The following is a 20,819-nucleotide window of genomic DNA, read 5'->3' as shown; positions in this document are numbered from 1 at the left end:
TTTTCAACTCTATGCTCCTAAGCCGTTATTGGGGATCAGGATTTAGCGCTCAGCTGTGACAACTGCGCTCCTCATTGCGCACATGACACCCATCAATATGGAAATCATCAGGCTTGACCTTGGACGGGTTATAATTCTCGCATTCATTAATAGGCTCGTGATCGCGCGCGCGCCGGGTGGTGTCAGGATGTTCGCATTATGGTCTGAATGTGATGGCGGAGCAAATTCGATGAATGTAGGTACTGCGACGCGCGTGAGATTGGTGGTAGAGGAGTGTGTGTGTGTGTGTGCTGAGCTGAATTATTTAGATGATAGACACAGGCTGTCACGGGTCGGTGGAGCGGAGGTAGTGAGTTAGACGAGCTGTCAGTACTGCGGTGCACCACGGGGTGACAACGGCGCCGGTTGCCAATCAGTTCTGCATTCAATCAAGAGGAAAGTGGGTTCCTTTACTTACTCACATCTGACAAGCATAGCTCCCCGGGCGCATCGTTGTCCTTGAGCCAATACAGCAAGCGGGGATCATTTGATATACAGCTCGGTGAGGCTGTTTTTGCGACTTTGACGAGCAGACGTTCCAGAAAGTTGGATGGCTGTATACCCTTTACTGACCAGATGAGTCCAATCCGCGGGCGATCGCGGGAGGCTGTGTGACGTCATGATACTCATTGGGTCATTCAGAACGTTTACGTTAGTGCGGATGAACAAGGAAGATGTTCGATATTAAGATTAATAGTTGGCACGAGTCGCTACATTCAACATCATGATGCCGAATTTTTGAGGAAGAATCGAGTAGCCTGAAGGAGTGAATGGCGGTGTTCCTTCAATTTGGGGTAACTCCACAGTATTTTCAATCGAGGTCAATGACTTGATCACACGGGTGGCATATGGAAGCGCGGATAATGAGGTGAGCAAGCGGAGGCCTGCCTGAGAATCCATCAGGCGGCGCTTATACATACCGCACTATGTTGGACTGCGTCAAATAAGCCATAACTGCTAGCCACGGTTTGATTGGGCACCTTGAATTGATATACGGACTCTGGCGATTCTGGCACGGCCTGTTCAGTACTTACTAGTACTAGTGCTGTGGTTATTGAGTCCTTGCGCCCGCCACTGCGTGCCCAGCCTGAGGTAGTTGTTAAATGGTCCGATACGGATCATGGAGCGATGACATCGATCCAGAACGTTTACTACACCACAGGTGCAAGTTTGAATTAATGGATGAAAACAAGTCGTCACTTTCAAGGTCTCCGATGCTGTCGTTGAGTTTATTATCAATGGAAGATAAGATCTGGGAGACTCGGCGAAGCTGAGAATCGAGGCTTCTGGTGCTCGTCAGACTTAGAACGGCTGGTTCAGATGTGGAACATGAAGAGCCTCTGGAAGCTATCTAAATCAGGAACAAGCCGGTTAACTCCGTGCTTATCATGTCTACATTCACGTTGTTCGTACAGCTTTTACCACTAAGTTTACGATCTTTTGCGTTGATTCCTGACTTCCTGCCATCGAGGTACTTTAAATAGCCAAATAAAATATTAATATTCATATTCACCTGGCTCATTGCAAATTTCAAGCTTTTTCGCGGCAGTCTTCCCGTCATGCTCGGGCCATAACGTTGACCGCGTATTAATGATCGTTATGGTGTTGAACGGGTTCGCACTCTTGACACGGCCAATGATTGATTATCGGTAAACAAATTGCAGTAAAACTTCCTATCAGCCACCAGTGGTATGGTTCCTGTCGTATATTTTCTGATCGTTATCAGGCACCACCTGGCACCACGCCATGTGTAGCTACCATACTTAATTGCCAAAGATGATCCGAATATCAATCCTTTCCTTCGAATCCCCCCTCATCTAAATCCGCTTTCCTTTGTCGCGATCGCCCTCGTTGACTCTATTATGAGTAACGAGGATCACAAGTATGATGCCGACAGCCTCGAGAAGAACCAGCTCGACGTTGGAGTTCACGTAGTTGCTGATGAAAGGCACAAGTTCGATGTCGCTTCCATCGACTTGGTACAGCGTCGACTCAAGCAGCGACATGTTCAGATGTATGTCTAGCTTTTATTTGTTATAACCAGCTTATTGATTTTTTTAGGATTGCTGTATGTCATGTCATGGTGTTGCCCTTGCAGGTTGACTTACGAAGCGTGTAGATCGCTGGAACACTCGGTACAGGACTTTTCCTGGGTTCGGGGAAAGCCCTCAGTGGTGCAGGCCCCGTCGGTGCCCTTATCGCATACGCCCTCGTGGGCTCAGTGGCATATTCGTACGCTCGCACACTCCTTCATTAATCTATTGTTTAATATTCTTCCAGCTCACTGTGTTCCATCGGCGAAATGACGTCCCATGCCCCGATTTCAGGAACCTTCCCCCATTTTGGTCTGTAGGATAATCTATATTACTTGAAACGTGAGATTGATCGATATTATTCAGCCGCACGATGGGTCGACCCTGCACTTGGTTTCGCAGTAAGTACCAAGTTCTTCAATTCAATAGTGTCATCGCTGATTGCTTGGTGTCCAGGTTGGATGGGTAAGTCAACTCTTTCGCAGTCCGTGGCATTGCTGACAGTCGTCACGATTTATTCAGAACTACTTTTATGTGAGTTAATCATATATCTCTGTACAAAACGATGTACTAATGCATCAATAGACCAACGTGTATGTCTTTGTTTTTTGGTCTCTCGTCATTACGTTTACACCCGACAAGGATAACCGTGCCAGTGGAAATCACGGGCGCTCAGATTCTTATCACTTATTGGGATTCCAACGTGAGCCAAGCAATTGGTTCGCAGTCCTGTTGATAAAGCTTTATCCTGTAGCCGAATCACGCGGGTATCTACACTGCAATTATCATTGTTTTTGCTTGCGCAACGAATGTCTTCGGCGTACGGTATGTGGCGTTTACCCTGCGTGTAGTGCATGCTCACAACCTTCCCGCAGGTATTTTGGCGAAGGTCAGAAATAATTATTCTTGATGCTACTCGACTCAGGCTCAACCATATAAACTACTAGCGGAATTCGTGTTCTCACTCATCAAACGTAAGCTTGATTGTTGATGCTGGCGTGGTATTTCTGTTTTACCTATTATCACAAGTCACGATGATCACCGGTCTCATTCTTGTTGGTTTGATCATTGATCTTGGTGGTGCACCAGATCACCACCGGCTGGGCTTCCAGGTCGGTATCAAAGTAACTGGAAATAAACCACTGTTCTGACATTGAGGGCAGTACTGGAAAAATCCCGGTATCCTAGCAGGTGCTCAACTAGAACCAAAGCATGTTGGCCTGGACCGCTTCCTCGGCATTTTGAATGTTCTTGTTCAAGCATCATTCTCATTCCAAGGCATGGAACTCGTCGCGATGTAAGCAAACCCCATCCATCACCAGAAGAAGCTCATTTTCAAAATCGATTCATAGCGCCGCTTCTGAGACAGAAAGCCCCCGCCGGAACATCGCAAAAGCCGTCCGCAGGGTATTCTTCCGTATCTTAATTTTCTATGTAAGTCTTTATTGTTTTGGTTGGAATGATACAGGTCCTGATGAAGGGTGCGCGTAGATCCTTGGCATCTTCATCACAGGCCTTATCGTTCCCTATAACGATCCCAACTTGCTCCAATGTGAGTTCTTGCTCGTGTCCTGTAGGACAGGTCTAATATATTCCGTACAGCCACGGGTACTGCTGCCCAGTCTCCCTATGTCATTGCCATGACAAATGCTGGGATTAAAGGTAACATTCACGATAATCCGGACCCAATTGTTGTTCATATTTACATGGACAGTCCTACCAAGTATCATCAATGCCGGCGTCATGACGAGTGCATTCAGTGCTGCAAACTCATTCCTCTTCTGTTCATCTCGTATCTTGTACGGTCTGGCTCTCCGAGGGCAAGCACCTAAGATTTTTTCAAGGTGTACGAACTCTGGACTTCCCCTTATCGCTGTTGGGTTCTCTGTGCGTCATTTTTGGGACCATCACGCTATTTGCATGGCGCTGATTCTATATCTAGAGCATTTTTGCACTCCTCGCGCTCATGAACATCAAATCAGGCTCCGCAACAGTGTTCAAGTATGTGCTCCTAGTGGTGTACGATCAGTACTGACGTTTGATTAGTTGGTTCGTCAACCTCTCAACTGTGGGCGGCTTCTTCGGTTGGGGATCTATCAACTTGACCTACATCTTCTTCCGTAAGCCCATCATCTACCTATCTCCCTTTCTAATCTAGGTCTCACAAAATATGCAGACCGCGGAATGAAGCACCAAGGCATTGACCGCACAAAGCTCTACTACTGGAACCGCCTCCAGGTTCGTACCCTCTATCGATACGCGGCTCCGCTGAGTGCTGACACTGACACGCCACCTTCAGCCATGGCTTTCGATCTGGGGATTGGCCTGGTGCATCTTCTTCATCCTCATCAACGGCTTCGAAATCTTCTGGGGTTTCACTGCCGCTGGCTTCCTCACTGCATGTGCGTCTGCTCATTCTCATTGTTGCGTAAAGTCTTGATGGATTCACAATCCCAATTACCCCTCGCAGATATCAACATACCGCTGTTCTTCGGTCTTTACTTTGGCTGGAAGTTTGTGAAAAAGACTGAGATCTGGAAACCAGAAGAGATGGACTTTGTGACGGTAAGTGCCTCAGCGGCTACACTTCGACTCGATTTGACGCGTGAGATTAGGGTATTCCTACCCCAGAGGAGACAGAGGGGCCATACTACCCACCCGAGGGTTTCTGGCAAAAGCTTGCTGCCATTTTGTTCTAGGTTGTAGTATGGTTGTTGTTGTATGGATCTAGTCACTGTCTCCAGCTCTCATTCTGGACGGAGCTGTAATTCCCTTTTTTATTTTTGATGTTTAGTGATGGACGGCTTTCGACCATTCATCTATGTAACGGTTTATTGAAAACGAAACGATAATGCTCTTTGAATGTTTGCTGTGCAGTACAGCATTGAATACACAATAATCCATCGCCAGTCGAAGTGACACTAGTTATCGAAAAGCACATACATCTGTGTCAAGGCTCTTCTAAGATTATTTATGCGATTTGAGGGTCTGAAACACGGGTATGATATGGCCGGGTTCACAAGTCGTTGAACGCGATGCCACTCCCTGCCGTTAGTCGTGTTACACGGGTATTCATATAGACTCAAGGATAATTTGCGTAGATCCATGCTGATACACAGGGACGCTGGAGCGGTGTATTCGCGACTGTGTGCCTGCGTGTCTCGAGCAAGGCAAAGTGATGAAGAGCACTGCGCTACGACAAAGCCCGAAGGACGCTGAATGCTCGCTAATTACTACGGTGCCACTCGACTCCTACCCCGGTGTCCCCTACTCCAACGCATACGCTACATGTTTATAAAATGAACTGGTGTCACGACCTCAAGAGATCTGATATCTTGAATTCCACAGCCCGATACCTGCCGATCGAATGATTCGACGCATTAAAATTTTATATCGCTCAGTTGACGGATGACATTTGTACCGATGAACTTGACGCCGTCGCGCCACCGCCATGTCCGAGTCCGAGATCACCGGGAATTTCATATCTGGAGGCCAGAGTGGAAGGCCCAAGTGGCGTAGGGAATAAAGCCGATGGACTTCCGAACTAGTTCGACTCAGCATACGCAGTTGCACAGGTGCCAGACTGTCATAGTCGCAGCGTATCTTGCCGGAGTAGTCTGAGGCCCGACAGTACATCCGTCGACACGCGCGGCCTTACTTCAAATTGTCAACTTGAAGGATATCAGAGGATATCATAAGTAGTAGCGTATCACCACATGCTCCCTGGCGCCTGTGTTGTGACTAGCTGACATAGGTGTCACATTCTAGAATCGTAGTATTAACGAGCGTTAGCTGGAGGTAGGCCTCCTGTCTGAGACACGCTAGAAGCACCTCCGTATCGACACGGTGTGCGTGAGACGGCTAGCTCATCGTATACATACACAAACACACCAGCATGGATGCGGATCAATATTTTGTGATGTTATGTGGTGTTTGGCAGTATGCCGAAGCCCCGCGTATGTGTTGGCGAGCTCATGTTTAAATTGCGTTCGCGTCCGAGATAGTTGGCTACTACAAACCATGTCGACAGCTCTCATTCTAGGCGCAACAGGCGCGACAGGCAGACATCTCCTTCGCGAGCTTCTCTCAAACGATCAATGGTCTAAAGTTGGCGAATATGGCAGACGAGTAACACCAGAAGCCGATCTTCCCGAGAATAGGGGCAAACTAGAGCAGAAAACAATCAACTTTGAGAACCTCGAAGCGGCAGGGTTGAAGGATGGACGGTGGGATGTTGTGTTCGTCACCCTCGGAACGACTCGCGCAAATGCAGGGAGCACAGAAATGTTCGAGAAGATTGACAGAGAGTGAGTTGAGTTTGTTTGTCATACTCGATTCCATCTCATGTATCGTACGCAGGTATGTGGTGAACGCCTGCGAGGCTGCGAAAACAGATGATCCGGAACACAAACAGCGTGTCGTATATCTTTCGGTGGGTTTAACACAAAATATGTGATGTACACGATGTGAATTGATGCGAAATATAGTCTTCTGGTGCTGACCCGTCCTCTCACTTCCTATATATGAGGTGCGCAAGAATTGCTACGGCACGCTCTTCCTTAATTCTCATCTGACTTTCTTTCCTTCAGATCAAAAGGTCTAACAGAACTAGACATAGCACGCCTTGGATATGCGGACACCATCGTCTTCCGCCCAGGTTTCCTCAAAGGAGCACAGCGTGCTAATAAAAGTCTTGCAGAGACCATAGCTGGGTGCGCTTCTTCTTCCCTCAAATTCTGTTTCAATGTTGATTTGGCTAATTCAAGCTACGTGACTGGCGCCGCGTCGCATTTTACGTCCAATGCGGAGATTCACGTTTCCGTTCTCGCCAAAGCTATCATGAAAACAGGCATTCTGGGTTCATCCGGCGTATCGCCCGCTGTGGGTGCCACTAAAGCAGGACAGGAAGATGCGTGGTTTACTTTAATAGGGAACAAAAGCGCACTCGTTCTTGGGCAGGAGTGATTTTAGTTGCGACAGTGCAGAGGTCCTTCTGGTTTCAGTGTTATGAATGTTCCGTTGGACTGGAAGATTATTTAGGCGCATATGTACCATGCAAACAGCGACAGACAAGAAGAAAAGATTATAAGCCAGTAGTGTGTCATACAGCAAGTATAATTATGCATGAGAATTGTTGTAGGTCAATGATAGCATCAGGAAAACCTCAACTTAATCAGACTTTTTTTTGACTTTCCAATGGTTTTCACTTCTTTTCAAAAATGAGTGGCCTTTTTTCAGTTATTTTTCTTACAGATATTTGCAAAAATGTTGTCAGTACACATGATTTGAGAGAATAAGGAAATTAAAGAAAAGAAAAATCACTACAACTGTGCTTGGCTCAATGCACTATCATACTAATACTATGCCTTACCATAAAATCAACTGTGACCTCAAGCTTGCTGCTGTAAATCTTTTTGAACACAATTTGCTCACTATTGGGCAGATTGTGGACTGTGTTGGCTTTACAGAACATATTTTTTGGTGTATCATGAAGCTCTGGCAAGAGACAGGGGATGTTGTGTGGCACAACACTGGTCTCCCTGGTGTTGGAGTAATAGGAGTATGGTCATAGTATGAGCACAAGATATGAAAGCTTACCAATATGACAAATGATGAGTAATGTAGGGAACAATGATTGCTGGGAATAGCCAGAGTGGACAATATTTGTAATCATAGCATGGAATAGAAACAAGTCCATTCAAGGACCAGTAACATAGTATTAGCGAAATGTAGTATACAGTGGCTCAAAAAACTGTCCACATGTTTTGACATTTTTCACTATCTATGATATTGTGTGAGAATGAACAAATGCCTCAAGGACATGCTTATACTACATTGTAGTATGGTTTTAGGGCTTTCATTTGAGCCCTACACCGTGGGAATCGGTGGAGATATGGTGGAGATACAAGGCTCACAAAATGGTGACTCATGTGGACAGTTTTTTGAGCACATATTAAAACTATATAAATCATCATTTTCGACACCATAACAATCATGCCACCATTAAATAAACTATAAAGTGGTGTCATTATGTCATTTTAAAACCATATCTAACTATACAAACCAAAAATTTCCATATGTCATGGTTATATTCACCATGAAAGCCACCCCCCCTGCTCAAAGGGATAATATCCTCTCTCTTTCCTATTCTGGCCTCTCTGCTTGTCAAATTTCCTCTAGAACTGGAGTATCCAAGTCCACTGTGGCCAAGTTCATCAAAGAAAGTCACACAGACAAGGAAAACTTCTGTGAAGGGCGTCCATCCAAGCTCACCTCTACTGATAGGAGGGCTATTATTCAACATATCACTACAGGAAAGGCTGATAATGCTGTCCAGGTCACCTATTACATCAATTCCACCATCACATTCCCTGTCTCTTCACACACTGTGAGAAACATTCTCAAGACAGCTCATCTCAGGTCGGTAACAAGGAAGAAAAGGCTTTCCTCTCTATCACACATAAACAGAGATGACTAACCTTTGCCTTAGCCTATCAGAATTGGATTACATGGACTGGAAGCATGTTATATGATCATATAAGACCACAATAAATAGGATTGGGTCAGATGGCAAGGTATATATGTGACAAAAGAAGGGTGCTAGTCCTCTCTGCATATGTGTGATAGAGAGGAAAGCCTTTTCTTCCTTGTTACCGACCTGAGATGAGCTGTCTTGAGAATGTTTCTCACAGTGTGTGAAGAGACAGGGAATGTGATGGTGGAATTGATGTAATAGGTGACCTGGACAGCATTATCAGCCTTTCCTGTAGTGATATGTTGAATAATAGCCCTCCTATCAGTAGAGGTGAGCTTGGATGGACGCCCTTCACAGAAGTTTTCCTTGTCTGTGTGACTTTCTTTGATGAACTTGGCCACAGTGGACTTGGATACTCCAGTTCTAGAGGAAATTTGACAAGCAGAGAGGCCAGAATAGGAAAGAGAGAGGATATTATCCCTTTGAGCAGGGGGGGTGGCTTTCATGGTGAATATAACCATGACATATGGAAATTTTTGGTTTGTATAGTTAGATATGGTTTTAAAATGACATAATGACACCACTTTATAGTTTATTTAATGGTGGCATGATTGTTATGGTGTCATAAATGATGATTTATATAGTTTTAATATGTGCTCAAAAAACTGTCCACATGAGTCATGATTTTGTAAGCCTTGTATCTCCACCATATCTCTGATTCTCATGATGTGGTGCTCAATCCAAAGCCCTGAAGCAGCACTACAATATGGTATCAGCATGTCACTGAGGTCTTTATGTATTCTCACACAATATTGTAAATAGTAAAAAATGCAAAAACATGTGGACAGTTTTTTGAGCCACTGTATGTTGAGGGTGGGCACAACTTAGACTGTGTATATTTGTTCACCATGCTCAAAATGGTGGCGGGTGGACTTGTGGGCAAAACACATACCGGTCCACAATCCTCACTGTTTGCACTGGTTAGTATCAACGTCCACATTAGTCATTCACTATAAATGCTGATTATGCACATTCACAGGTCTTCTTTCTACTTTGTCTTCCTACATCAATACCTAGCTACTAGTTACTATACATAAGGTAGATTTTGGAAGACTTGAAAGCTTGATGGTCATAGTATGTTGTGTTTTGGCTTCCATATACTAGGAAATTAATGATTTGGACTGCAGCATAATGTCTAAATGTGCTGCACCAAGTGATAGCAAACTGGAACCCTCCTCAAAATGTATTCAGGACAGAAATCATGGTAAGCCAGTATAGTATACCTTTGTTCTCATTACTTTTTTATTTTTATTTTTTTTATCTCATGTTTTATTGTCCTTTGGGGTCGAAGACCCTATGTCGGACATAACCCTTTATGCGGGGGGTTTACTCCCGTTTATCTATTGTATGTATATGTATGCTTGTCATGTGTTGTGTAGGTATTCACGTACTCCATCAGCATGATGTCGGGCAAAGGCCAATGCTGAGTTCATACAGGGGGAAATAGATGTGGTGGGTGATGAGGTTGTCATCTCTCACTTGGCTACATTGACTGAATGGCCTGCATTTAGTTGAATCCCTCTAGGTATGGAGTGTTTTGATGGTTTTGTTGGTACAGTTGTGACTTTGGTGTATATGGTATGTTCTGTGTGTGTGTGCATGTGCATGAGTTGATCTTTATTAATTTAGTGGGATCTCACCGAAGGTAGACTTGAATCTTCCCATGCTGTTGATGAAGCGCATAAGAGGGTCTATTGCTTTTTTGGAGGTGAGAAGGAAGGCGATGGAGGATGCTTGGTGATGTAGGGAGTTGGTAAGGATGTGTCTTTCATGTGCATATTGTGGGCAGTCGAGGAGATAGTGATAAGGGGTTTTGTCTTTCTCCAGGCAGAATGGGCAGTGGGGGGAGTTGACCTTTCCTATACAGTGCAGATGGTGATTGAGCGGGGTGTGTTTTGTATGGAGCTGGATGTATATGCTTGTTTGACGTCTGGGGAGGGTGGCGACTAGTTTCATGAACTTGTTGGAGGGCATTGACAGGTCTATGAGCTTTGCCTTCTCATATCAGGGTGACTTCTTCCATACTGCAGACCATTTCTTTGCCAGTCTGATTTTGTGCCATTGTCTTAGGGCTGAGACACTGTATGGGAGGTCTACTTCCTGGAGGTAGTGGGGTAGGGTTCGCTTGTTGCTCAAGTATGCTCTTCCTCTTGCTGCTTCTTTTACTGCTTCATCTGCTAATTTGTTTCCTACTATTCCCTTGTGGCCTGGTATCCAGCAAACTGTTAGTTGAAAGTCATGATCTCTGTCTCTTCTTCTCTCTTGCAGCCATTTAGTCATTCTACAGAAGATTTCTACTAAGTATCCGCCTGGTTTTGAATTATTGCTCTCACTGGATTGTATTGCTGCTTGATTATCAACGAATATGCTTGTGGGATATGTTGCATTCCGTTCTGATGCTAGGAGCTTCGTGGCTAGTGTGAGGCCTACTACTTCTGCTTCAAAGACGGTATGCATCTTGTCTGAACCAAGATGGTATTGCAGGGTACGTGGTTCTTTTCCTTCCCTCATCAGTACTGCTGACGCTCCTACCCCGCTGTCATGCGCTGATCCATTAGTGAATACTTGAATTGTGTCTCCAAGTTCTTGTTGTTCTTTGATGGCCTCATCTTTCTTCGTAGTGATGTGGGTGCTGTAAACAATGGGATTTAGTGTATTGGATTTTCGGGTAGGGTCTATCATTTTGACTTCGCTTGGAAAGACTTTGTAGGTGGCGATGAGGTTGTGCAGCAATGAGTGGTGGTGTTGGATGTCGTAGTATCAGGCGATGTGTTTGAGGTGTTTGCTGATGGGGTGTTTTTCTGGGAGTGTAGCGAGGTGGAGGGCAGCTCTGTGACATATGCATTGAAGTAGAAGATCTGTTGGGAGAAGATTGGCATGAGCATTGAGTGTGTCAGTAGCTGTAGTTCTCATGGCTCCAGTGATACTTAGTGTGGCAGTTCTTTGGACTTTGGCTAATCATTCGGCAACACCTATTGATCCTCTTTGCATTGTTTCTGTACTTTCACTGTATATTGGTCTGAACCACATGTCTGCTGCATAAGTGAATTTCAGGATAGCAACTGTTATGTAGAGTTGACGCATGAGCTTGGCTGATACTCCGTTTGTGGGTCTGGAGAGGTGCCTGAGTTGAAGCACATATTCTGTTCCTTTGGCGGTGGCATGAGTGACGTGGTGTTTCCAGGTGAGTTCTTGGTCAACTATGAGTCTGAGGAAGTGGTGATGTTCTGAGGGTTGGATGATCGTGTTCTGGATGGTCAGGGGAGGCCTTTCATGAGTTTTGCTATGGGTAAAATCAATCAGAGCGAATTTATTGACTTTGAATTTTGAATTGTGCTTCCTTGACCAATGTAGTGCACCCTTTGGTCATTCCATCATATCTTTGAGGGTGGCGTGAGTGTGTTTGAACATTGAGCCAATAGCTATGTAGGCCATGTCATTGACGAATGCTAGTGCTGTTTCGTTGTTCTTCAGGTTGGCTATGTCTAGTAGGTCAGCATTGTATATGAGGTAGGCTATCATTGATAGAGGGTCTCCTTGACCGATTCTGTTTCTAACATTGATCCAGTCTGAAATGGTGTCATTGAACTTTAGTTGGGTCTTGCATCTGGTGAGCATGCGGACAGTGAAATCAACTATTTCTGGTGGGAGGTGTCATCTTCTCATGTTGTGAGCTAATCTGTCGGTGACTGTGTTTGGGAATGCTCCTTCAATATTGAGGAAGAGTATTGAGGCGACCTTGCCATTGCACCATGCATTCTTCACGGTGGTTTCAAGGATATGTAGCGAGTCGGTGGTGGTGCATCTGGGTTGGCCTCCGAAATGATGTGTGGGTAGGAGGTCATACTTCTCTAAGATGGTGGATACCTGTTCAGCTATAATTGATGTTAGCAGCTTGCATGTGGTGTTGATTAGAGCGATTGGACGATACACTTTCGGGATTGAGTAGTCTGCCTTCCCTGGCTTTCTTAGGACTACTGTTGTGAACTCTCTCGATGGATCATAGTACATCTTGAGCATGAACACTGTGTTGAAAAGATGATAGAGGTATGGGGTTAGTGTTGCAGATGCTCATTTGAAAATGATGTTGCATATGCCGTCGGGTCCTGGGGCCTTGTATGCGCTCATGTTGGTGATGGCTCTGTCAATATGTTCTTCTGTGATGGGCATGAATGGTGTAGCTGAGTCCAGGTATTCATAGTCTTGAGGTACCATGCTGGAGGGGGGTGGGGGGGGAAGAAGGTTTTGGCTAGTGCTCTGGATTTCTGATTGTTGGTGATGGCCTTGATTGGTGTCCCTTCGGCTATTTTTGTCTTTAATGCTGGGATGCTTGTTCTTCTGCTGTCGCCATATGGGGTGGTGACATAGTGATTGGCTGTATAGATGCTTTTCTGGTCGAGTTCCTCCAGGTAAGCAATCCAGTGCTCCTGCTTGGTTTTGTGGATTTCCTCAGTGACTTGATTATGATACTTGTGGTGTTCTTCATGGATGGGGTGCTCAGGTAGGCCTCTTAGCTTATAGGATAAGTTACTCAGCTCGCTTTTCTTTTTCATCATCTGCATTAACTCCCTGGTCCACCATCATTTCACATGAGGGCTTGGTTTCATTTGTGGTACCTTGTCTTGGATGGTGCGTTTGATGGCTGCACTTAGATTGGCGGCTGCTGCTTGAAATTGTTCCTCTGACGTGATGGGTTTTGGTTCTGGGATGTTGCTGAGGTGGGTGTTGAGGCGACCTCGGAATTTGTCCCAATTGACGTCTCGGAAGTTGAATGTGGTCGTTTTTGAGGCACAGGGGATGTCTAGGTCTAGGGTAGTTAGTATTGGTACATGGTCTGTACATGGTGGTCTGCGTCTTTGGGCTGTGTTACATAGTGTGAGTGAATCTAGTGTATGTGCAGTACAAAATACATTATCTGGTCTTGTCCAATTTCTGCTGCTTGTTGACTGAAGCATGGGTTTGTTGCCAGGTAAGGCCATCCTGAGGTCATAGTTGGCGAGGAGTTCAATAATGCATTGAGCAGCTTCTTGAGCTGCCATGGGAGTGCATAGGTGGTTGTTTCTTGTTTCTTCCCATAGTTGGTGGTGCACATTGAAGTCTCCCATGAGCAGTATGTGGTCATTGGGAGTAGGACGGATGGTGCAGATCTCCTGATCTAGGTACTTGGCTAGGGCTGGTATTACATCTCACTTTTTGCTGTCATCATAGATGTTGAAAATTGTTATTTTTCCGAATGCTCCGTTGAGTTGAACGACTGTAACGTCATATGATGGGAAAGGGAGTTGTCTCCAGTTACTCATATTGATGCATTTGTTGATGAGTATGACTGCACATGTTCTGTCTTGATGTGAGTATTTCTGTGTGGGGTAGACTACATTCCAGTCAGGAGAGGCCTTGGTGTTGCCTAGGATATCAACAAATGGTTCCTGGATAATGACTATGTCATAGTCTTTTGCAGTGAATGGTCCACTGAGGATGCAGTGTTGGGCGGTGCTGGATTTATTGAGGTTTTCTTGCCATATTTTTAGTCTTACAGCTTCATTATTGGGTGTATTATACATTGAGATAGTTGGGGTTTTGGTGGGCGGTTGGCATGTAGGGTTGTGAATGGGATCAGGATCGAGGTTGGGGTTGGGATCGATATTGCAAGGGAGGTGGAGGTGAGTTTGATGTGTATTGAGGTGAGATTCTTGCATTGGGTGGGAGGTAGCATCCTCTGGCCGGTCTTGCTCCTCTTGGGATGAAGTGGCGATCTAGGGTGTTCTGAGTTTGCTGGGTTGGATGTGGGTTGGATGATTGCTGGGGTCTGGGAGGAGGAGGTGGTCTTGCTTTTGGGGGTGCTTGTACTTGTGTCCAGATTTCGTCTGTTGGGAAGTATGGCATCGTGTTGCTGGAGTCTCTGTGATTGAGGTCAGTGCATCTTCTTTCAAATTCCAGGCAGTTCCTATCCCAGCTGGCATGGTCAGATGATTGGCAAGATACGCATTGTTTGGTGTCCTTGTTGTGGCATTTGCTAGTTCTGTGTTCTTCCACACAGTTGGCACATTTATCTTGGTGGGAGATGCAGTCTCTAGTGATGTGTCCGTATCCTTGGCATTTAGCGCAGCGAACAGGTTCCCATTTGTTCTTCTTGATTTGGAGCATGTTGTGATTCATGGTGATGCCATCTCATATACCTAGGTTGGCAGTTTTGGGATCCTTGAGAGTGATTAGGAGGTGGGCAACTTGTTGAGAGGTGGTGCATTTTTCCAGAGGTTTTACCTATCTTGCTGTCATGATTGAGTTGGTCTCCCAGCTGTTCTCTTGTTCTAGTTGCTGGATTTGGTCTTGATCACTGGGATTGAATGTTAGTGGAATGAATTGAATTATGACTGGGTATGAGCAATCTTTCATGGTTGCTGATGGGTCTAATGTATTAATGAAGCTTTCCTTTATTGTTTGTTGCTTGAGGTATTTGGCTGTGTCTTCATTGAACATTTGGATGATGGTATTTCCATTGCAGTATTGGTTCACTGCACATATGTCGAGATCCGGGGTGTCTGGGTTGCTGATGGTCTTAAGGGCTTCTTTGATTTTTGTTACTAGTTGTTCGTGCAATACTTTACCTGGAGCTAGTGCACTATCTGGGTTAATATTGATTAGTATTTGACAGGCTTTGATTGCATTGTGTGCCAGTCTTTGGACTTCTCGGGAGTTGGTATCTTCTCCGCTCCTGGTTCCTGAGAGAAGCACTGCTCTGTAGCTTCCTTGTTGATTGAGTTGATTGATTCTTGATGTGATTGTGGTCATGTTTTGTTGAAACTTGTCGAAATGAGTGTCGATGTTCTGTGTGTTTGTGAGTCCATCTTGCAATAATCTGAGAGAGGGAGAGAGGTTCTCAACTGTAGTTTTGACTTCTTCTAGTTTGCTGCTGATATTGTTCATTGTTTCCTCCATTCTTGCTGTAGTCGATTGGGTGTCCTTGTTTGCTTGATTTTCTATGATTTCTTCTAAACATGCCATGGATTTATGAATGAGATTGTTGACCAAGTCTGCAATGATTTGAGCTTTTCTTTCTTGGTCAGTTTTGAGCATGAGGATAGCAATTGCTCGCATGATATCTATGTGCATAGAAGTTAGTGAGTGAGCTTGGACTGTAAAATTGAGAAGCGCTGTAGCCAGTGTATCTATGTTAATTTCTGCTGCTGGAGTGATAAATAGCCTTGTTTCTAGTTCTGCTCTTGCTGATTGTTTGTCTATAATGGTGGATTTGTTAGCTGGGTCATTGATTAAGTCAGGGATTGATCTATTTGATGGTCTATATGCTGCATGGCATTTGGGTCTGTTGGATTTAGCTCCTTGAGAGCCTTCCAGGGGGTCCGAAGACATTGTTTTTGGTTTTTACTCTAATGTAGGTTCTGTGGATTTATCTAGTACTGAATGGATATTAACTGGAAGCAGGTTTGGTTGGGCATTGCCACTGTTGAGCGCAGTGTTGGATTTTGAGTTCTGGGGTCCTTGTTGGGGTGCCACTTGGTAGCAGTCCAAGACAGGATTCTCATTACTTAGTATGACCATTATGCAGGGAATTCTCATCTGGCACCATTGCCATTGGCAGATCAAGGCACATGGTGCATTCTAGAATGATTCCTCACAACCAAGATGAGTTATGGTCAGACAGAAGAGAAACTTTTATCATACCTTGGCAACTGATACTCTGCAGATGATTGAAAGGAGGCTAAAACTATGCTCTTCTCTGGTGAAGACAATCTTGGAGCCTGTTTGAAAAACCTCAAGATTCTGAGGAGAAGACACATATGCCATCAACCCCTCCCTGTAAGTAAAAATGTTCACATTTTACTGAATACATACTAAATAAATGTAGCAGAAGAACATATATGTTGATGTCGAAGCAAATGAGGATGATGATGAAGATGAGGAGGATGATGATGCAAGTGACAATGATGGGGAGCAGGACCAAGGTGGCCCTTCTGTGTGATTGCTGAGCATTACTGTTATTCCAGGACTGTCAGCAAAGGATACATTATCCAAGAAGATTGACAAGATATACAACAACACAACCAACATATCTAGCTCTTCAAGAAGACTTGTTTCTTACAGAGCCACCTGGCCCCCTGCCACACTCAAGAGCAGAATGTATCTGCTACATGTTTACAGTAAGTTCATGTTTTCATTGTGTAGCATGTTACTCATCACTTCATAGAAACTGCTACAACCTATATTGGTGAATATCTTCAGAGCAAAGGATTCACTGTGACCATGTCACCTTGGCTGTCTGGGCAGCTCTATGTTATATCAGACAGCCCCAGAACCATCGCATCATCCCTTCCAGACTCACATAGTCTGTCTGTGAAAGATTATCATTGCATCTCAGATAAAGAACATGATGCAGTGGAATGTGCAAGTATCAAATTTCCCAACCCATCATGGGTAAGGATCAAAGCTGGCCCATACAAGGGCACCATAGGCTATGTTTGCGACCCTGATCAATTGGATCTTTTTGTTATGGTCTATGTTGTTATTTGGAACTTTCCCTGTGACATGCCTTCAGGATCTGAAGCTCTGCTTGACTGTTCTTGACTTCCGAAGGACAAAACAGTAACTGACATCATTTGTAATGGAGAAGTTATAGGATGTTCATACAAAGGACAGCAGTACTACAAGGGACTGCTAGAGAAAAAGTGCCACAATTATCAATTAAAACTTCTCGCCTGCCCTCATGCTGATGCTATCAGACCACATCTGCAATCCATGGTTGATACACCTTTTGTCAAGAAATCCCTCATAGCATTCTCCATGCAGTTTCTGATGTGGCCAGGATAATCACAGGAAAAGTCCAATCACAGATTGGCATGGTCGTTTTGACAGACCATGTGTTCAGTGGTTCCACATGCATGGAATTCACATTGGACAGAAAGTGGGAAGAAGTGGAAGCTTGACTCAAGGATGTGGAGCATATCTTTTGGGTTGGTAATGAAGTTCAAGCCATAGCAGGTTCATACCTGGGTGTAGAAGGCCATATCAAAGAAATGGACAAGGAGGTGTTTCACATTTGCCAAAGGGTCTCCATGGAAGAGGTAACTGTTTGGCATGAACAAAAAATTCTACAAAACTGTCTGATGCTTGGGCACAGGTTCAAGTTTCAAAATACCACTTAGACTGGCATCCTATAAACTGTACTCTACAGTCACAACTACCATCACATCAACATTTCAAGCCTCTCCCTGACTCTGAATCTATAGAAATTGGGGATCACATAGAAGTCCTTGTGGGACAACACATAGGGAAACAGGGCATCATGACCATTCCTCCTCATGGAGGAACCGATCTGTGGTTCCAGGATGAGTCTCTCCAAAACTTCATTGCAGGTGCTACAAAGTACTATTTAGGACCACCAATTATTCAAGTTCCTGTGGCAACTATTTGGCAGATGCACCTACCCCAGACAATCAAATTCACAAGGGAAAAAGGTTATGACATCAAGCCTGGAGATGTCATAGAGGTTGCTCACAGCCCAGAGTATTAGATGAAAGGAATTGTGCAAGGTGTTGACTTTCCAAAGGCACACCTTACACTATTGTCTGAGAGTGATCACTCTATCATAAGTGAAATTTGACTTGACTCAGTCATATCTGAGTTGTAATAGGTTGACGTTCCAATTGGATTTGTAATGAAAATACTCAATGTGTCATTGGATTCTTTTAACAAAGTCATTGGCCAAGAGGTGTTCATGGTTAGAGGTGACCAGAAGGGTTTCCAAGCCATGTTGTATGGCATTGGGAGTGGGAATTGTACCATTGCTATCAATGGGCAGGCACGCACCACACTCAAATGCCAAGATGTTGTGACCAGGTGAGCAGCACACACATTGTTGTGGTCATCTGGTGATTGCTCACAGTTGTTAAAATATGGGATGAGGTTAAACAGTGTGATGTTAAAAGAATCAGACTTGATATCATTTTGTGACATGTGCAAAAGGTCTTACTTGATGTCACAACCATGAAGATGCATCACACCCCCTCATGTCTCAGTTCCCTCCAACTTGTCCAGTTCTGTTGGCACAGATTCCAACCCATCATCATCCCAGTGGACTGCCTGGAATGTCAGCCAGGATATAAATGTTGCAAACAATCCTCTGTCAGCAGCTGATCTCAGCTCATTAAAATCTGACCCATGGACTGTTGATGCACAGGACATTCAGGATAGCATCAATGCCAGAGTGGAGAAACTCAAAGACAATGGTGAGTACCCCACAAATGTATCACAACAACTTTTTACTCATTTTACTGTAGGGCCTCTACCTTGGTTCATGAGCAAAGAGTTCTCTTCACACTTTCTTACATATCATGCAATGTTCACAGTCTCACCAAGCTTCAGCCATGCCAAGTTCTACAAATGGTTTGTATCAACAGCCTGTCCTGAACCCTTCTGTGGTGCTAACAGACCCACACCTGAGGATTGCATTGCAGTCTTTTGTACATCTAGTTGTGCAGGTGCTGCACTTGAACACTACCATATCCCTGCCTGGTATCTGAGCCCAGCTCCTCCACACAAAAAACAACAACAATGCCTCATTCTAGATGGTGATTCTCATGGTCAGATACTAACTATTTCAAACTGTAGTGTTGCAAAAAAAACTGCTCAGTTTGTGACTAAGCATTCCACTACCATTACCTTATGTTTTTATCAGATATGTCTTGTGCAATGTGCATGACACATTATGTAATAAACCATGCATACTATACATCAGTCTAGAATTCTGGACACCATTAGTTTGGGTGGACACCAATGGCTTGCAGGTCATATTTGTGGAGAATACAAGCGACATGTCCATATACTCAATGCAAATACTTGCTCTCACACTACACATTCCTCACTCAATAGTTATTTGTACCCTTTGCTACATAGTTTGCGAGCTTGGTTTTGATTCCTTAGGTCCTTAGTTTGTAGTTGAGCCATCAAGATACTTAGATGTCTGAACTTATGTGAGCATAGATAGTGAAATAAAATACTCTCCATCCAACATGACCAAGGTAAAACACCCGCTAACATCAAAGTTGTGGACTTCCAATTACAGCTTGTGGTCTGTAAGTTCTATCTATTTGCATGTTGCGGGTAAATGCAACATGTCTTGTCAGATGGGTTACCTATCTACTGCAGACTCCAATTCAATGATGAGGATTCTGGGTGCTCACTCACAATAGAAGATGTTATTATTATTGTGAAGCAACTGTTGAAGCAAATCAGACACAGTATTACTGATAAAAGCTGGCAGGTGCAATGGCCCCAACATATTTCAATGAGGTGTGTCCCCAATGCTGGATTTTACGTCTCTGAGTGACAAGTCACATCAGCATTTAGCTCACAGAAGCTATCAGCACAGAACTGGTCAGGGAGGAGTTAATAGGGCAATGTGTGCAGCTTCTGAAAGATAATGAGGCAGAAGCATGCACAGCAGCTGCAGACCAGATCCTAGGTATGGTAATCAATGTCACCACATAATACTGCTTGATTTCACCCTTGAATTTCAGGATTTTCAAAACTGCTCGAGAAGAAAGTCATCCTTGCACACTATCATGCCTTGTGTGCATGACCTCTCACATGACATGTCTGAGCATGTGTGAGCCACTCTTGCAAACCATGTCAGTGGCCTTGCACTGCTCTTGGGTAGAGATGCTACTATTGAGCATCTCTTATCCCTGTCCCTTCATCTATTAAAGGTCGAATTTTGGCTCAATGTCATCAGTAAGCTCGAGACTGTAAATAGTGGTAAGGTCCCTCCCTGTTTTCATGTGATTGACTCTCTGAAATTGCTATTGTTAGTCATTGATATCAAACTCCTATCTGATAGTCTTCCCATCATCATTGAGCTTGCAAAGAATAAGCCATGGTGTGTCAGGCAGGCTATCACAAATATATCCCTCTTCTCACAACACAATTCGATAAGCCTTTCTTTGATGAATAGCTCAGGAACCTGTGCATGTCCTGGTTGGGTGACACAGTCTTCAGTATATGTGAATTTGCACCCATGAACCTCAAGAAACTGACAGAAGTCTTCAATGTTGATTGGGCAAAGGTTCAGATTGTCCCCAAGGTCATGGATATGGAGTAACATCCAAATTACCTCTACAGGATGACCACCATGAAGTGATCACAGTACATGCTCATCTTTACTAGGCTGCAGCGATTTGAGTGGATCTTCAAATTGTAGA

At 44.4% G+C, this 20,819-nt stretch overlaps 7 protein-coding genes across 7 annotated transcripts; 5 read left to right on the top strand and 2 right to left on the bottom strand.

The window, feature by feature from the left end:
- Nucleotides 1-1,901: 1,901 nt before the first annotated feature.
- On the top strand, nt 1,902-4,771 carry BJ212DRAFT_1487623 (general amino acid permease 1; the record flags this gene model as incomplete). The annotated part of the gene is made up of 24 exons (XM_041341299.1): nt 1,902-2,053; nt 2,101-2,107; nt 2,159-2,271; nt 2,320-2,384; nt 2,439-2,473; nt 2,529-2,537; nt 2,595-2,606; nt 2,658-2,665; nt 2,715-2,775; nt 2,827-2,897; nt 2,948-2,961; nt 3,020-3,046; nt 3,102-3,184; nt 3,236-3,369; nt 3,425-3,506; nt 3,564-3,624; nt 3,675-3,734; nt 3,787-3,959; nt 4,015-4,073; nt 4,119-4,192; nt 4,249-4,310; nt 4,372-4,474; nt 4,543-4,637; nt 4,688-4,771. 24 exons carry the CDS (start codon nt 1,902-1,904, stop codon nt 4,769-4,771), a joined length of 1,644 nt encoding a protein of 547 aa, XP_041186094.1.
- Nucleotides 4,772-6,092: 1,321 nt separating this feature from the next.
- On the top strand, nt 6,093-7,037 carry BJ212DRAFT_1286450 (uncharacterized protein; the record flags this gene model as incomplete). Its single annotated transcript, XM_041331941.1, has 5 exons — nt 6,093-6,379; nt 6,432-6,504; nt 6,560-6,600; nt 6,662-6,784; nt 6,839-7,037. 5 exons carry the CDS (start codon nt 6,093-6,095, stop codon nt 7,035-7,037), a joined length of 723 nt encoding a protein of 240 aa, XP_041186093.1.
- Nucleotides 7,038-13,805: 6,768 nt separating this feature from the next.
- Nucleotides 13,806-14,060, bottom strand: BJ212DRAFT_1250008 (uncharacterized protein; the record flags this gene model as incomplete). The annotated part of the gene is made up of 1 exon (XM_041329705.1): nt 13,806-14,060. A coding segment is annotated over one exon (255 nt), but the record flags the coding sequence as incomplete, so codon positions are not given.
- Nucleotides 14,061-14,868: 808 nt separating this feature from the next.
- BJ212DRAFT_1305024 (uncharacterized protein) lies at nt 14,869-15,975 on the bottom strand (the record flags this gene model as incomplete). The annotated part of the gene is made up of 1 exon (XM_041333707.1): nt 14,869-15,975. One exon carries the CDS (start codon nt 15,973-15,975, stop codon nt 14,869-14,871), a length of 1,107 nt encoding a protein of 368 aa, XP_041186091.1.
- Nucleotides 15,976-16,332: 357 nt separating this feature from the next.
- BJ212DRAFT_1487621 (uncharacterized protein) lies at nt 16,333-18,133 on the top strand (the record flags this gene model as incomplete). Its single annotated transcript, XM_041341298.1, has 5 exons — nt 16,333-16,422; nt 16,475-16,568; nt 16,611-16,763; nt 16,811-16,948; nt 17,850-18,133. The coding sequence occupies 5 exons, from the start codon at nt 16,333-16,335 to the stop codon at nt 18,131-18,133; spliced, it is 759 nt and encodes a 252-aa protein (XP_041186090.1).
- Nucleotides 18,134-19,726: 1,593 nt separating this feature from the next.
- Nucleotides 19,727-20,109, top strand: BJ212DRAFT_1286446 (uncharacterized protein; the record flags this gene model as incomplete). Its single annotated transcript, XM_041331940.1, has 2 exons — nt 19,727-19,915; nt 19,969-20,109. 2 exons carry the CDS (start codon nt 19,727-19,729, stop codon nt 20,107-20,109), a joined length of 330 nt encoding a protein of 109 aa, XP_041186089.1.
- Nucleotides 20,110-20,330: 221 nt separating this feature from the next.
- BJ212DRAFT_1555826 (uncharacterized protein) lies at nt 20,331-20,755 on the top strand (the record flags this gene model as incomplete). The annotated part of the gene is made up of 2 exons (XM_041341944.1): nt 20,331-20,376; nt 20,431-20,755. Coding segments are annotated over 2 exons (255 nt in total), but the record flags the coding sequence as incomplete, so codon positions are not given.
- Nucleotides 20,756-20,819: the final 64 nt, after the last annotated feature.

The sequence above is a fragment of the Suillus subaureus genome (assembly GCF_016647635.1).
Source record: "Suillus subaureus strain MN1 chromosome Unknown BJ212scaffold_92, whole genome shotgun sequence".
NCBI lineage: Eukaryota > Fungi > Basidiomycota > Agaricomycetes > Boletales > Suillaceae > Suillus > Suillus subaureus.
The sequence above is the reverse complement of the archived record's forward strand: the minus strand, read 5'-3'. Positions and strand labels throughout refer to the sequence as shown.